Below are 15,477 nucleotides of genomic sequence, written 5' to 3'. Positions count from 1 at the left end.
AATTCCTTTGTGATTTGGTAAATAACTTCTATTGAAGCAAAAAATCAGCCTAGATAAACATTCGGTCCTGTAGGTTTTCTGAAAATGTCTGTTCAATGAGCTTGCCCTTCTTCAGTGAATTCTGTAACATTTAACAGGAAAACATATATGTGACTGAATATTTGCTGCCATTAATAGTGTGGACATGTTGTACCACCCACTCTAGTATCTGAGATAACTCTAGTAGAGTCACTGAAACTAACGGGGAGCTCATCAAAACTAGGATGCCTCTGCTTGTAGTCACATTCCTTCCGTCATTTTGGGGAAAATGATAGCTTTTTAACAGCATTGGAAGAGTGTGTAAGAGGCACATGCTAGACTTGATAACTCCAAGATCACAGTTGCTTTCAGAAACATAATGTTTCCCCATGCTGGAAGGAAGACTATGGTGTTTTCATGCCACAGCAACATTTACTCCTCTTGTTTCATAAACACCAGTACCCAAATACATCATGCAAGCAGAAATCCTGTATCCTGGTTTGTACAAGAAACAACCATAAATGGAGGGGAATTTTTTTCCATTGAAGTAAAAGTTTTAGCAAGATAAGAAACTTACAGGATACCCCAGAATAAGCTGGAGCATAAGGACTGGGAAACACAGGGCAGAAATCTTGCAGTTGCCCAGTATGGCATAAGGAGCTGTAGGCTCAGGGTTATAGAAAGCAGTGGACATACAATGCACACATGCACTCGGAATAATCGATTTGTGCACATGCAGCAAATCTGCCTGTTTTCCATCAGCCTTCCCTGTATGGGACTCCAGATGACAGCAGGGTGGTAGGCTTCACTGTGTTTCATAGCTTAAACAGGGCTAATGGTGGCCCAGAAACCCCAGGCAAATGTAGAAAAAAAATTCAAATTGAGTATGGCTGAAGGTTTCAAGAAGAAAAAAGATGATATCTGGACATATGGTAGCCTTAAATTGGGTTTCTGTTGCCATGTGGTATTCCTATTGGCCATTACTCATTCCTGAATCACCATCAGTCTTTTTTTCTCTATGCCATCGGAGTTTTATTCTGTCCAGACTGTCACTCAATTCCTACGCATGTAAGGATATTGACAGAAGGCTTTCTACTGCAGGAGGGATCAGTGTCCTACTGATGTGAAGCATAACTATTCCCTCCCGCAGGGATCTGTTGGTGTATGCCAACTGAAGACATTACTGTTTACTATTTAAATCTGGTTCTTGTAACACATCCCTGCTTTTCACTTGCAGTCCATGTACGGAAAGGCTGTGCAAGCTTACAGTAAGGCTGTATCGTTTCCCTGTTCCCTGAAAAGCTCAGCAGGCTGTAGCCTTATGGCCAAATGACATGGGTTCTTGTTAGTGCACATAAAGGGCCAAACTGTGCCTGGCCACTGTGTGGGTGTACAGGGATTGGGATGGCTTAAGGAGTCTGTCCCTCACCATGATGTTCTTTGCCCCTTTTGCTTTGTGCAAAGCCAAGCGTGCTCCTGCTCTCTGAAGTCAGAGGACTCTCCAGTCCTAAGGGGCTTCCACTGGTCCCAAATCCACCTCTTCAGTTCTCTGGCCCAGGTGAAGAGCACATGGACTCTGTGTGTTTAGCTCGTGTTCTGCCTCCATGCTTGGCACGTGCTCTAGAGGAGCTGTGTGTTTCTTCTAGAAGTTGTCCTGACCGCTCGTGGACTTGGGGTTACTGTCATCTTCAAAGCTCAGAAGCTAATGCTCCTGAAGAACAGATTGCATAGAGATGAAGTAAGCATGGATGGTTGCAGAATTTTGCACTTTATCATCTTTCATCTGGGCTCTGTGCCAGAATCCTTACCAAGTGCCCTGGCAAGGGAAGTGTTACAATTATCTACAAATAACCAGTCTCACTGCAGGCAGAATGCTACAAGACATGAGCCACACATCTTACCAACAACCACATCAGAATCTGAGCTGTTCTCTTTAAGATGAAACAAAACTAGCAGTTTCAGTCTTCACTACCTTAGCTGGTGGGCTGGCCAAGGGATTAGGACTCCCTTACATCACTAGACAAGTGATGTAAAAGTCCAGCAGGAACTCATAACCACCAGCAAAATCTGGCATTCTGTTTTGCTTCTCATCTTCTCTTCACCAGTTAGCTTTCTTCCCTTCCCTAGTCATATTTTAATGTGGTTCATCTTTTTTTTTTTTTAACTGAACTAGAGAGAGGAGGTATTCCCAGTATTTCCATATGGGAATCCTATGGATAGAAATTGGTTTTTTCCATGTTGTGTTGGGCTTGTTGCAGTATTGTTTCTTTTCAGCATACAGTTGACACTTTAATCCCTTGAGGACAGTAAATGCCTGTATGGACAATAGCAGAAGCAACAGCAGTCCTCTGTGCTATATTCCCTGAAGTGCTGGATGACAACTCTGCAGCTTCCTATGGGCCAGTCTTGAAGTCATTACTTCAGGCATGTCCATACAACAATTGTAAACACTTCAGTTAACATGACTGAGCAAGCCTGTACTCGTTAGTTTAACGATGGTAACTGGTGGTATGTGCACTCCTAGCCAACCACAACTGCTCTGCTATTAGCCTGGACATATTTTATGTTGAGTTTGAAATGGACTTGAGGTAAGCCTATAGTCAGCTATTGCAACTTAGCTGACAACAGATAATATAAAAGGCTCTATTTAACTCACTTCTTGCAATCTTGTGAACCCAGCCTCAGCTATAACTCCCAGGGAATTTCTTGTCTGAGTGAAGACTGCAAAGGTTGGCACCATCTCATTCTGTCTCTGCAACTCTACGTCATTTCTGAAGTCACTCACATAGCCATGACACCTAGGCATCTTTCTTTAAGTAATGTGCTAAGTAACATGCCTAACATCTATCATGTGGGGTTTTTTTCATTGTGGTTTATACTGCCATTTGAGATGTGCACACAGGAGAACCAGATAGATAGTAAACCACCTTGTTTAGCAGAATATTTATGTGGTATTCAGAGTGATGCAAAAGGAGGAAAGGCTTCTCCTATTCCTTGCTTCCAAGGGAGTTTTTCTGCAGCCAGTACATCAGATTCTCAATGTCTTCAGTTCATGAGGGTTAAAATGTTTGTGAACATTCCCATGCACTTTCTACCACATTTCTTCATTATTGCAAGCACCAAAAGATTGGATAAGAAGTTGTAACTGCCTAAGTTAAGAGAGTCTGAGAAGGAAAAAAATTCATCGTTGTTTACTGTTGCTTTTCTCTTCTTCAGTTGGAGCCAGTTGGTGAAAAGCAGACTTACAACAACTTTACCTATGACAGATCAAAACTCAAGTGTCCAAACCCAGTAAGTAAAGGCCAAGGTGTCCTCTCCATTAATTACTTCTACTTTTCTCCTTTCTTCTCTTTAGTAAAGCTCTTTAAGAGAGTATGTTTGTGAAGGCTTTAAATAGCTGAAATATACTCCTATTTTGTTAGAGACAGAGAAATCTACTTAAGATTTAAGACCAAAAAATTATCCTCATTGCAGTGGAAAACCTCTCATTTAAGTCAGTTCTAATGAGTCTGTGTATTTCCATTTGGTTGTCTGCAACAAGCAAATTAGGAAATGATGCCATCACTCCTGATTCTGAGATGGCTCCTTTTTTTTTGTACTAGAAACTTTCAGGCAATAGAGCAGGAAAGAGTTTGTTCTAAGATAGAGAGAAGGCAGCAACAGCTGATTGTCTAAAGATCAACAATTCCTTTCTGGGAAGGTGTAGTGGCATATTGTTGGAATGCTGCCTGTTGAGTGATCTGTGGTCAATAAAACCTTTGCTCTCCCTTTGTAGGAGAAACCTTTTCTTTTCACACGGAGAAATAGTGGATTTGGAAATTCAGACCTCAGCTTGGAGAAATCTGAACCTTCAGTCCCCTACTGGGCTGTCATTGTGGCTGCAATAGCCGGAGTCCTGTTGGGTTCTTTACTTGTCTGCATTGTGTCTCGAAGAAGAACCAAGAAGCCCCAACGTAAGACTGACATAGAAAAGAACATTAAAACAACCCCTCTATAACACAAGTCGAACAAACATCTTTTTCTGGCTGCTCGTTGCTGTGACACAGAGTAGCAGAATAAAAAACCTGTTGGATATGAATGAAGCTTCTTGGTTGCCCAGGGATTTTTGGGCCCAATAATCTTAGTAAGAAATGTACTATAGAGTTAGCTTCTGCAGATCAGTCAGGTGGAGGATGAAGTTCTAAGTACATTGTGGTCTAACTCCAGCTGGCAAATAAGTACCACACAGCTGCTTGCTCACTGCCCCCACTCCCCCTCAGTGGGATGAAGAGGAGAACTGTAAAAAGGGTTATCTCAACACACAGGTTGAGATAAGAACAGTTTAATAACTGAAATAAAGTGAAATATAATAATAATAACTGTGGTGAAATGGGAAATAACAAAAAAGAGGGAGGAGAATAAAACCCAAGAAAAACAAGTGACGCACAATACAATTGTCATCACTCGCTGACTGATGCCCATCCCATCCCCAGTCAGTCATCGGCTCCTCCTGCCCTTCTTCCCCAAGTTGATACTAAAGGTGATGAATTATGGTATGGAATATTCATTTGGCCAGTTCAGGTCAGCTGTCCTGGCCTGGTTCCCTCCCAGCTTCTTGTGCTGGCAGAGCATGGGAAATTGGAAAGTCCTTGATTTAGAGTGAGCACTACTTAGCAACAACTAAAATATCGGTGTGTTATCAACATTATTCTTGTACTAAATCCAAGATGCAGCACTGAACCAGCTGCTAGGAAGATTATTAACTCTATCCCAGCTGAAACCAGGACAAAGTCTTAAAGCTTTTTCATTCTGGGGTGCAATTCTCTGTTTTATGAATATTACTCAGGATGTCAATCGCTTGCACAAAGCAAGAAAACTTGTTAATGCATCTTGGCACCTTTATTATGCATCTGTCCTTTTGTCTTTTAAAACTATATTTAACATGTTAGATCCAAGTCCATGATTGCAACCTGGTATTCCTCAACAGCAAGATGTGAGATAAATAGCAGCTGCAATTTCACATTAGATTCCAGCAAGACCGTTGAGCTGAAGGTGCTAAGGTGATTCTACAGGGGCAAGTGTAATGCCTTTGAAACATCTTTAAGCCAGCTTCTGAGCAACTTGGATCATCCCACATGGCATCCCTGGTGCAGTGCTGGGCAGCACAGATAAAATAACTGCACCCTCTCCACTGCCTTGGACTCCAGGCTCCATCCATCTGGGACTGGGTGTGAAACTGGGCCATGCCCATCACTTCTTCTCCTGGGGTAAACAGCCGAGGGGCAGTCCTGTACCTTGCTGCCCACCACTGTATGGCAGCTGGTTCCAGAACGACTTTTTCTATGATAAAGGAATTTCTTCACTGGCATGCAGTACAGGGTCTAAGCAAAAATGAGATACCTGCTTAGCTAGCCTCGCTTAGCATTTGTGTTCTGCTCAGGTCTCCCAGGTGGGAGACTCCATGGCTGTTCTCCAAGGAAGAACTTGCAAAGTTGGTTTTTTTGGTGGGGTTTTTTTTGGTTTGTTTTTTTTTTTTTTTAAATTCTGATCAGGAGTTCAGAGAGCATCTTTCCTGGAAATTAGATTTTATTTGTTTTATATCTGCAGTGCAATTAATATAATCTGTTAGTACAAAAGATACTTCACAAGTTCCATGTGATCTTCTTTTCCAATATCTTTCTTATTTTCTGTGTCAAATACTTTACATTTCACTTTTATTGAAGCCAAAGTGTGGTTTGCACTGGTGCAGTTTTTTTGTGAAGTGCAATACATTTCCACTCCAAAAATACAAATGAACAGAAATTTAAAATGTTTCCTAGAAGAAAGTGTTCTGGGGTTCCTAAATCTACTCATTTTGCATACAGAAGGTATTTAGACTCCTCTTTTTCCATTTCACTCCTGTCATTGTCCTTGCTAAGATAAAAAGACGTGGGTAGAGTACAAGTTATATAGTCAGGTTTCAGCAGCTGTAGCTCCATTCACCTCTTCTTTGATCTGCTCTCAAAGGTTGGGCTATTAATAGTAGGACTTTTATTTACCTAAGTCTTATCCACAGATGTGTGCCTGGGAGATCTATGTGCAGCCAAAAATGCAAAACAGAACCGCTTTGCATCTTTTTCCAGTGCAGCACAGGCTGCTCTTCCTGTCTCTGTCTTCACTGTAGGTCATTAACTATCTCCCTGATCTCCCAACTGATGATAATTATTTTGCTCAGTAAATGAAAACAAACACAGCCTCCAACTTGCAGGAGACAAGATTTACTGTGCTCCAGTCTGTTCTACAGCATCTATGCCTCAGACACATTGGAAAATAAAAGCCTCACAAGTGAGGAATCTGAGCAAATATCCAGTGGATCAAGAAGGCTACAATCTCCTCTCATCCTTAAATGTTGTTCTTGTAACTCCTCTTCCCTACTGGGAGCTTGGATAGCCACTGCTCATACCGCTCTTGGCTTGGGAAGAAGTAAAAAGATAATAGTTCTCTGCAGAACCTTTCACCAGTACTAGATGTTTCAAAGGAAACTAAAACCGTAGTTCAGTGCTGATTGACCTTTTAAATCATGTGTGTATGCAGGAAGTGGGGTAGGGGTCCTGGAGCATGAGTTAGAGCTACTGCAGTCTCTCACATCAGGTTTGTCCTGCCTAGAGATCGGTACAAGTGCATCCTGGGTTTCAGGTGGTGCCCCCTGCTAGAATAACTAAACATACTCTTTCCTCACTTAGAAAGCTAAATTTTGTTCTGAGCTTCTAAAAGCTAAAACATAAGTGCAGTCAGTTGAGAAGTGAGACGAAAGATGGCTCTTAGCTTAGTCACTATTCTGAAGGATTCTAGGGTGGAAATAATTCTTGTGCAGAAGCCTGGGTGATTCTGCTTTGGACTGTATATAATTAGTTCCCTGTAGTATGTAGCCCTGTAAGAAATGCTGCTTTTACTGATGCTTTTGGGAACTGAGAAGCCATCAAACTTAAATTATATTGGCCCTGTTCTGCTAATGTGACAGGAGACTTTTCCCCTAGTTTCTCTAGTTGTGGTGTAGCTTTAATGCAGTAGTACAGCAGGAGCTGGAGCAGGAACTGACGGGCTATGATTTAGTCTATGGAAGTATCTTCTGGCATCTTTCTTCTGTAGACTGACGTATGTGATGAACTGCACTGACACCTAAGAAAAAAAAAATCGAGAATCACGCAGTTTGCAGCTGCTCCACGAGCAAAAATATTTCCCTGAAGATGTTCCTGCTGAGCATTCCCTCCATGCTTATTAAGCATAAGTAACATTAACCTGGAGTGAATGACAAATGATTAGGTCTGGATCTTTGACTGCATTCAGTATCACATTAAATCAAGAAGTAATCTCTACATCTTATCTGTCAGTTGTCCATTCCTCCTTTTTTTCTGCCCTTGATTTCAAATGCCCTTATGGCATTTTGCCTCAGTGGACTGCTGCATAGGCCAGATTGCCTACTGATGCACAAAAGAAGAGAGGCTTAGAAGGAACTTCAAGTTTGTAGGGAAAAATGCATGAAACAGATGCCATCTTAGCCCAGGATTTTGCTTTGGCCAGTAGTGGTCTTGCCCGTCACTGAGAAGCACCTCTTCTGTGTAAAGAGATTTTCTAACATTCTGAGAGAACAAGCTTTGTGAATGCTTCCTCTGGAGAAAAGCCACAGCTCAGCCTGCATGAGTGGTCACTGTCTAAAGGACCTTTGGGGGTTGTGGCCTTGCTATCCAGCTCAGGTTGTCACAAAGGATGTTGCGGGTAAGTTTTGTGCTGTTCCCTGGCCTTAAGAAATAATCTGTTCTTCAAACAGGGAAATGATGGAGCCTGACAAGTGTTGGCAAACATTTGCCTGCAGCTTCAGCAGTTCTGGAGCTTAAGTTCTGGCTGCCTTTTTTGCTGCTGATGGACTTTCTTCTTGACATGGTAGAGTGTCTGTGTTTTGCTTTGTAAGGCCTAGGATCAGTTTGCCCCAAAATCCAGTTTAGGTGCCCAGAGAACTTAAGGAAAAGTGGAAAAATTCAGAAATCTGCGAGAATTTTGTGTGGCTTTGGAGATTGTTAAATATTTCCTCCAACCACCTTCTAGATGGTGAGATGTGCTAATGACAAATTACGTCATTTTAACAGCTAGACAGTATGTAATTTCCTGGGACATCTGGGCAAGAATTTTGTTACTTTAAGAGGTATTTGGCTAAAATATTGAGGTGAAACAACCCCACCTGAAAAGAGGGGTATGGAAAAGCTCTGGATTTTTACAATTCTGAATTTGTGTGATTCATATTCCCTGAGGTATTTAAAAAATTTGCTATTGGAGGATCATGCGTTTGCAATGTTTGCTCTTTCCCCTCCCTTTTTTTAGAAGGAAGGTATCTGGGATTTTGGGACAAGCAAGACAAAAATCTATTCATAAAGTAGTTCATAAATTACTTAAATGAAACAAGTTTTTTGGGTATTATAGATCTTTGAGCATGACAGGAAGGGATGATTGTGTTAAAACTAATTCTGTCCCAAGTTTGCTGCACCAGGGACCTGAGAAGCATCTCTAGCACTAGGAGTTTGTAACAAAAAGGACTAGTGGAAGAAGGGAAAAAGGCTGGCACATATTAACCTAGAATATTCTCGGTATCTTCCTTGTACTTGCCATCACTTTGCTTTGGTGGACATCAGAAGTTCCTCCATCTGAGATCAGTAGATTTCCCTTTTGCATTTTGAAACTCAACACTTTAAACACACACCTGACTAAGATTATTAACTTTAGCTGCTTTTCATGATACTCCTAGCACAAAGCAAAAATTGTTTGGGTTTGACTATTGGAGAGAACAGTAGGCCAAGGGAAAAGACAGAAAAAGCCCAGAGCTTGAGCAGTTTTAGAAAACAAATCAAATAAAACACAGATGAGCTTATTTAAGGGGTAGTTGGAACTACTCACTGGCTAAAAGTTGGAGGAAATTTCCCTGTCTTTCCATTTCTCTGTAACTGTCATTCATGACAAGGTTATAACTACATTAAGTTACATGGATTTTACTGAGAAAATTTCATTTGCTGAACTGTCTGGGGTTTCCCTTATTGCAGGCCTTCAGCAGGATTTTTAGAAGTTGGGTATGGAAATGTGCAAATGTCCTTCGGATGAAGTATGGGATCCATGAATGTGTTTCTGGGGTAGGGTGTTTGTAGTTTCCAGGCCTTCTGCTTCCTTACAAGGATTTAATAGTCCCTTTGGACTAGTGGTGCTGCAGGGACGAGGCTCACTGAGAGACAGTCAGGAATTTCTGCCACTGATCCATAGGCTGATCATGGAGTGAGTTATTTCAGCTGGAGAAACCAATTTCCAAACCTCTAAGAGTGCTTTCTCATTGGTGTAAAATGATTATGGCTGTTAAGAAAAGGGGCCTGAGATCTTCAAAGTGTCTCTATCATAACCATCAAGGATTTTATAAAAATTCCTTTCAATGTTAAAAATTAGCCATGAAGGAAAACCCTGTAGCTACCGTTTGTGTTGCTTAGGTGACTGGAAACACCACCTGAAGGACCCAATGGGCTTTGGTTGTGACAGGAGATAATCTCCAAAGTGACAGTGGCCAAGGGTGCTCAGCCAGGTAGTTCAGTTTAACAACAGCAGGGGAGCTGGGCCTTGGGCATTCCAGAACAGTATGTTTAACACCTTCACAGTGTGTGGATGAGGCAGAAAAGTACTTCCTGTGTTCTTGCACCAACTCAGTTTTGCAGTCAGTACCTATGGTTAAAGACACAGGAATTGACTGGTTCAGCAGCTTTCCACCCACAAGGGATTTACCTGCACTTTCCAGGTTGCCCACAGGTATCCTCTGAATCAGCTTTCAGATCAAAGTAAAACACAGGAGTTAGGAATAAGTGGGGAGGACACAGCTTCTCTTGTAGATTAGACAACAGAAATTATGGGTGCATCTTCTGAAAGTTTCCAAGACTGTCTTTCTGCTTGGCTCTCTCAGCAACCACCTTGTATAGCACAGACTTCAGCATAGACTTTGGGACCCTCAGAAAGATTACCTGTCTGCAAGTAGAGCCTCAGGGGCCTGGAGTGCAGCAGCTACTTAACATCTCACAGCAAAACTGAGTGACTTTATCAATCATCTAGTATCCCTGAGTATTTGTCCCAGACCATCTGGGGATCTGAGGTGCTGACATACCTAGGCTGTGAATCCCAGACAGCCTCAGGTGGAAGGCAGACAGTGAGATGCTCACCATAGGCAAGAAAAAAAAATACATCTGGGTAGGGGTAAAAGCAGAACTTCAGGTGCTTTTTAAGTCCAAAACCAGAGTTCAGCATGTACTCTGAAGGAATGATATGGGACTTTGTGGAAGATAGTTAACAGGATTAGACATCCGTATTGCATCACTGCGTCATCTACATAAGCTTCTTGTGCATCTGGGCTGAAAATGATACAAATGCCACTCAGCCTTTGACATAACATTTATCTATCACATACTTGTTTTGTGGCATGAGCTGACCTTTTCCTGCTGCTGCTCCTACTGCAGTAGTCAAACAATCTCTTCACCCTTTCCCCTATCTGAGACACCCTTTTGGTACAGCTGCCAGAAATCTCTGGTACAAGTTAAGTAAATAAGCCAGCATGGCAATTAGATCATTCCCCTGGCTGTAACTTATTCAACGACTAAATACTTATTGCCTTTGTTGAAGCATCATCTGAAGTATTTTACAAATATTTATGAGGGTTACTTGTGTCTCCTTACATTCTTGTGAGATAGCCTTATTACCCTCCAACTAAAGATGATGAAATTTATGTGCAGAAAGGTGAAATTATGTTCTCCAGGCTATGTGATGAGTCAGTGACCGAGCAGGAGATTAAACCCAGCAACCCTGGCTCCACAGACACAGCCCAGTTGTGTAACCACTGTTCAATTTACCACTCAATCACTAACACAGAGAGACTAGTGACTGTGCCAACTTTACTCCTGTTTTCCACCTTACCTTGAATGCAAATACAGCAAAACATCAGCAGTGTGTCCAAGGGGGGAGAGAGGGTTGGGGAGCAGCGAACTCTGCAGTGTGCAGGTCACTGGGGTCTGCCCTGGTGCTCCATTTACACAAGGGGCACTGAGCACTTGGCAGTGCTATGGTGGAGGCCCAGGCCGGGATTATCACAGGGTGGGGAATGGAGAGGAAAGGGAAATTCACCGCTCTCCCATCATGCTCCCACTTGCATTACCCACACCCAGTAATTAGCTCACCACGTTCCACCTCCAGCCTGCAAGGTGCAACGCTGCAGGTTGCACCCTCTCCTCACCTACTTCTGAAGGGATCCTTGCACATTGAACAGAATAGGAAGAGGCAGCACTTTCTGGGATCTAATCTCAGGTCTGTTTACATAGTGATGGTATGTCATTTAGAACAGAAGAAAAAAAGATCCTATTGAGACGAAATTAGGTTGCCAAAACGGAAATTTTGTCTTGTGTTGATTGTCTGTTTATCTTTCATTTTTTACTTGATGGAAGACAAATTATGGGGTAAAGTGGACCTAAAGTGAAAATTTTCATTTCAGAATGTTATTTCAAAGGCTGTTTAGTTTCAGAATATTCAGCAATGCAGGATGTCTGACTTTTGGCTTATTTTCCAGCTGAAAGCATATAGTTGAAAAATATCAGTGATTTGGAAACTTTTGATTTTTTTATATTGCCATCCTGACTTTTGAAATGAGAACTAACACTAAATCATGTCTGAGGAGAAAGAAAAGTTGTTTCTTTTGAATAGTTCCAGTAAATTCAAAATTGTTATTTCAGTGCTTGCGAGGCAGCTTCACTGCGGAGCTAACTCCTGTATTGATCAACATGAGCTGTCTGTACCAAATAACTTTGCCAGCTATGGGAGTGACCACAGACCAAAGCCACTGTTCTGCACAGTCATCATCCATGCTGCTTGACTGTACCAGTGTCGAGCTCTAAAAACAGATTATCAGCAGCCATCTTCAGTAAGAAACCCTGCTGTGTAATTGTTGTAGCAGTTGCAGCATGTGTGTGACCACAGTGATTGGGTAAGCCTTTCCCACTGACTCCAACTGTAGTCCAGAATAAAAAAAAAAAAGGTATTTTTCCACATAGGGCTGCCTCACAGCAGCCACCATCTCCAGCCAGGATGTTCACAGCTGACACCTTCAACAAAGTGCTTGACCTAACTGGCACTGCCACTGCTGGAAAGGGATAAGAAGTTAAGGAAAAGGGGAGCCTGCGGCACTTCCTGTAATGGTCCAGCCCAGGGAAGGGAGATCTGCTTCAGTAGGAAGCCTAGTACTGGCCCTGCTTATCCTCTACCCTGAGAATAACACCATGAAGTTGGGGAACTGCTCTTGGGCATTTTCCCATCCAGAACATTTTTAGCAGAAACCTGTAGCTTCCTCCTGTAGCTTTTTTGAGTTTTGAATCATCATGACTTTATATGAAAGCAATTGTGAGCTGGAATGAATCCTCTTGATAGGAAACAAGTTATTGAATCCTGAGATGATGATTTACCCTTGCACTCTCGTTTGGTCCTCCTTGGAGCTGCTCCAGCAGACTGTTTGCTGTGACAATCTAATTATGACTTAGTTTGGCCGCGAGCACCAGCTGCCTTCGGCTTCTTTTAACTCACTGAACTGGGCCAGCAGAAGTTAGATGTCTCAGAGCCTGCTCCCCGCATAAAACTGAAGGAATTCAGAAGTGTATTAGAAAGGCATTAGCTTCTCCTTTTCCCTCTTTTTTTTTTTTCCACTGGAGCCCATCCAGATGGAGCACAAACAAGGAAAGGATAAATGCAAAGTGCTCTGCCACCCTGAAAGCACGCGCTGACGTCAGCTTTCATGAACTGGCACTTTAATCATTGCATGGGGAATGTTTCTCTCTCTCTCTCTCTCTGCAGCCTCCCTTTGGATTTCTCAGTGCACCAACATTAGCATTTATGGCAAGGAAGATTTAGTTTCTTTGCTGGTTAAAAGAATAGTAAATTCAGAATGCTTTCACAAGCTGCTAGATGGAGAGCCCTGGAGACTCAAAAGCCTACAGGCTCAGACTAGGTTCATCAAGGGTAGCAAAAGGGAAAGCTTCTTCCTAGATGTATTTCCAGTTGTATTAACAGCTAAGCTGAAAAGCAGGGGGCTAGTCCATCAGCATACGCAGAGAAGTTGTCAGCTTCTCCAAGCCAAACTGCACAAAATACTGTGGGGGAGGAAAAAAGTAGATGGCACCAGACAGGAGAGACAGATGGATCAGGGACCTCCAAAGGTCTTTTTGAGGCATGTAAGCTAAATTTTTCAGAATTAAGCACTGTAAATTAGCAGACTCATTTTCTGTTCATGTGTCATGCCTCAAAGAAGCAACTTGCTCTCTTCCTCTATCCCAGTCTTCCTGAGTGGACTACAGGTAATTGGATTTTGACCCCTTCTCAGAAGAGCCAGGACTGATGAATTCATTTAAGTGTGTGAGAAGCATTGTAAGCCTGGTGAGGAAGAGCTCTATGGAAGTGCCTTTCATTTGTTGTTACCTTTCTGCTGGGATTGAGCATAGTCTACTCCTCTGCATCTACTACTGCCTACTCGTATTTTCTCTATTTCCTGCATGTCCTTCACACGTGAGGGAGCATGTGTGAAGCAGGAGTAGGATACAGCCATCCCTTCTTGGCTGTTTGCCATAGGTGGGCCCAGAGGTGAAATTCTCCTCCCCACTCCCAACATACTGGCCATCACAGCACAGGAGTAGGGGACAGTCCTCAGCAGAGCAATTTACTAAGGATTTTGGTCATTATAGTGTGGGCAGATTACCTCACTCTATACATGCAGAGATGTGCTGGGGCGGGGGGAAAAAATGAAGACAGATATTAATGATGCTAGCAGGCTATTGTCGATATAGACGCAGTCAGCTGGTCTCATCAGCTGCTTTCATTAGACTGCCTGCTTTACAATGAAGTGGTTTCCTAATTACAGCCTTCACTTCACACTGTGTCCTGTATAGTCCTGCGTCATCAGGTGCTGCTGTTTCCTTTATGCTTGCTGGAGCACTCTGCAGCACAGAGCTGTCTCGGCGTTAAGGCCCCACTCACCCGTGTAATTAAAGGAGGATTAAAGATGGATTTGTGGCAGCTACATCCTTATTTTGTAACTCTTGCATGTTGTGGCTCTTGCTTCTTACAAGGCAAGGTGACTAAAGGGTTGCAGACATTTAAAACACACATATATGGATATACATGAATATATACACACACGTGTATGTGTATATATACCTCAGTTAGTGATGCATTTCCCAGGTATCCAAAAACTTCTGTAGTGGTATGTAAGAAATGCAGACAAAGAGATAGTGAGCAAGTAAAGACTGTCATTAAAGATTTAGCTAGGATCCACTTTTAGTCTTTCTCCTAGCTCCATCCCTCACACACAAGAAAAGCCAGCATGAAAACTACAGCTATTCCTTCCTGTCAGCCACACAGCCACCATATTTTACTCTCTTATCTTTAAAAACAGATACTCCCTCTTAGTCAGCTCTCCCTCAAGAAAACCAAATTTTCACCAGTTGAGCAGCCAGCAGCTATCAGCTCAACTCAGACCATCACACTACATGAGCTATCTGCTGGAAAACCCTGAGAGTTTTGGAGGGGTTAATAATTAGTTTGATGTGCCTTTTTCTTTTCTTTTTTTTTTTCATTTGGAGTGCTTATTTAATGGTAAATTTTAAAGCAATTACAGAGTTGCCGGAGCAAGGGCTGTAGAAAACAGCACCAAATATTGTGAAATTAATGATGTAATCATCCCTATGTTCCTGATGTCAATCCACAATTTGACTTGCTAATACTGGAACCCTGGTTTTGTTTTCCTGGTCTCTCTCAGCCTGCTGCTTGCTCAGCCATTTCAAAATGCAAAGTTGCTCAAAAGGACCACTCTGCCCCAATCTAATATTTTGATATTGTCCACTGCTTACTAGAAGGGACTTGATGGTATAGCTCTTCCTGCAGTTCTAGCATAGGCTCAACTGGTGCCTACCAGCCTTTTGCTGCTCTCCAATATCAGCCCCTCCCAAAGTGAAATAAACTACATTTATCAACTTCATTCTTTTGTCATTAGAAATACATTATAAGTACATTTTTGCTGATATAATGCGATATAATTTTTCAGCACACCCTGTTAGACATTGTTACACTGATTAGAATTGGATAGAAGGACAATAAGCAATTACAGCCATTGCAGGCCAGTAAAAAAAAACGAGAGTTCCACAGTAATTCAGGTTTTGTAAATTTTCAATGGTGATGGTTTCCTGCTTTTACTTTTGGGGACTTTTTAGAATACGTTTCCTTTTTCCACATGAAAACTTTGTTTTCATAACAACACAAAAACTCCATAGGCAGATTAAAAAACATTGCTTCTGCATTATGAACAATCCTAAACAATTATTTTTCAGGGTTTTGCAACATTCAGATTTATTAGAGTGTGAAAAGAAAATGCATTTCCAACTCACCATTCACACAATA

At 42.1% G+C, this 15,477-nt stretch overlaps 1 protein-coding gene across 1 annotated transcript in view; it reads left to right on the top strand.

The window, feature by feature from the left end:
- Positions 1 to 4,096, top strand: part of PLB1 (phospholipase B1) — an 81,200-nt gene extending 77,104 nt beyond the window's left edge. The window contains exons 57-58 of the mRNA XM_064648432.1: positions 3,235 to 3,309; positions 3,794 to 4,096. Coding sequence (XP_064504502.1) covers positions 3,235 to 3,309; positions 3,794 to 4,015 — 297 coding nt within the window. The 3' untranslated portion in view covers positions 4,016 to 4,096. The remainder of the gene's footprint in view (positions 1 to 3,234; positions 3,310 to 3,793) is intronic.
- The last annotated feature ends 11,381 nt before the right edge of the window (positions 4,097 to 15,477 follow it).

This window comes from Pseudopipra pipra, chromosome 3, assembly GCF_036250125.1.
Source record: "Pseudopipra pipra isolate bDixPip1 chromosome 3, bDixPip1.hap1, whole genome shotgun sequence".
Taxonomy (NCBI): domain Eukaryota; kingdom Metazoa; phylum Chordata; class Aves; order Passeriformes; family Pipridae; genus Pseudopipra; species Pseudopipra pipra.
This window is presented reverse-complemented; position numbering and strand designations above follow the sequence as displayed.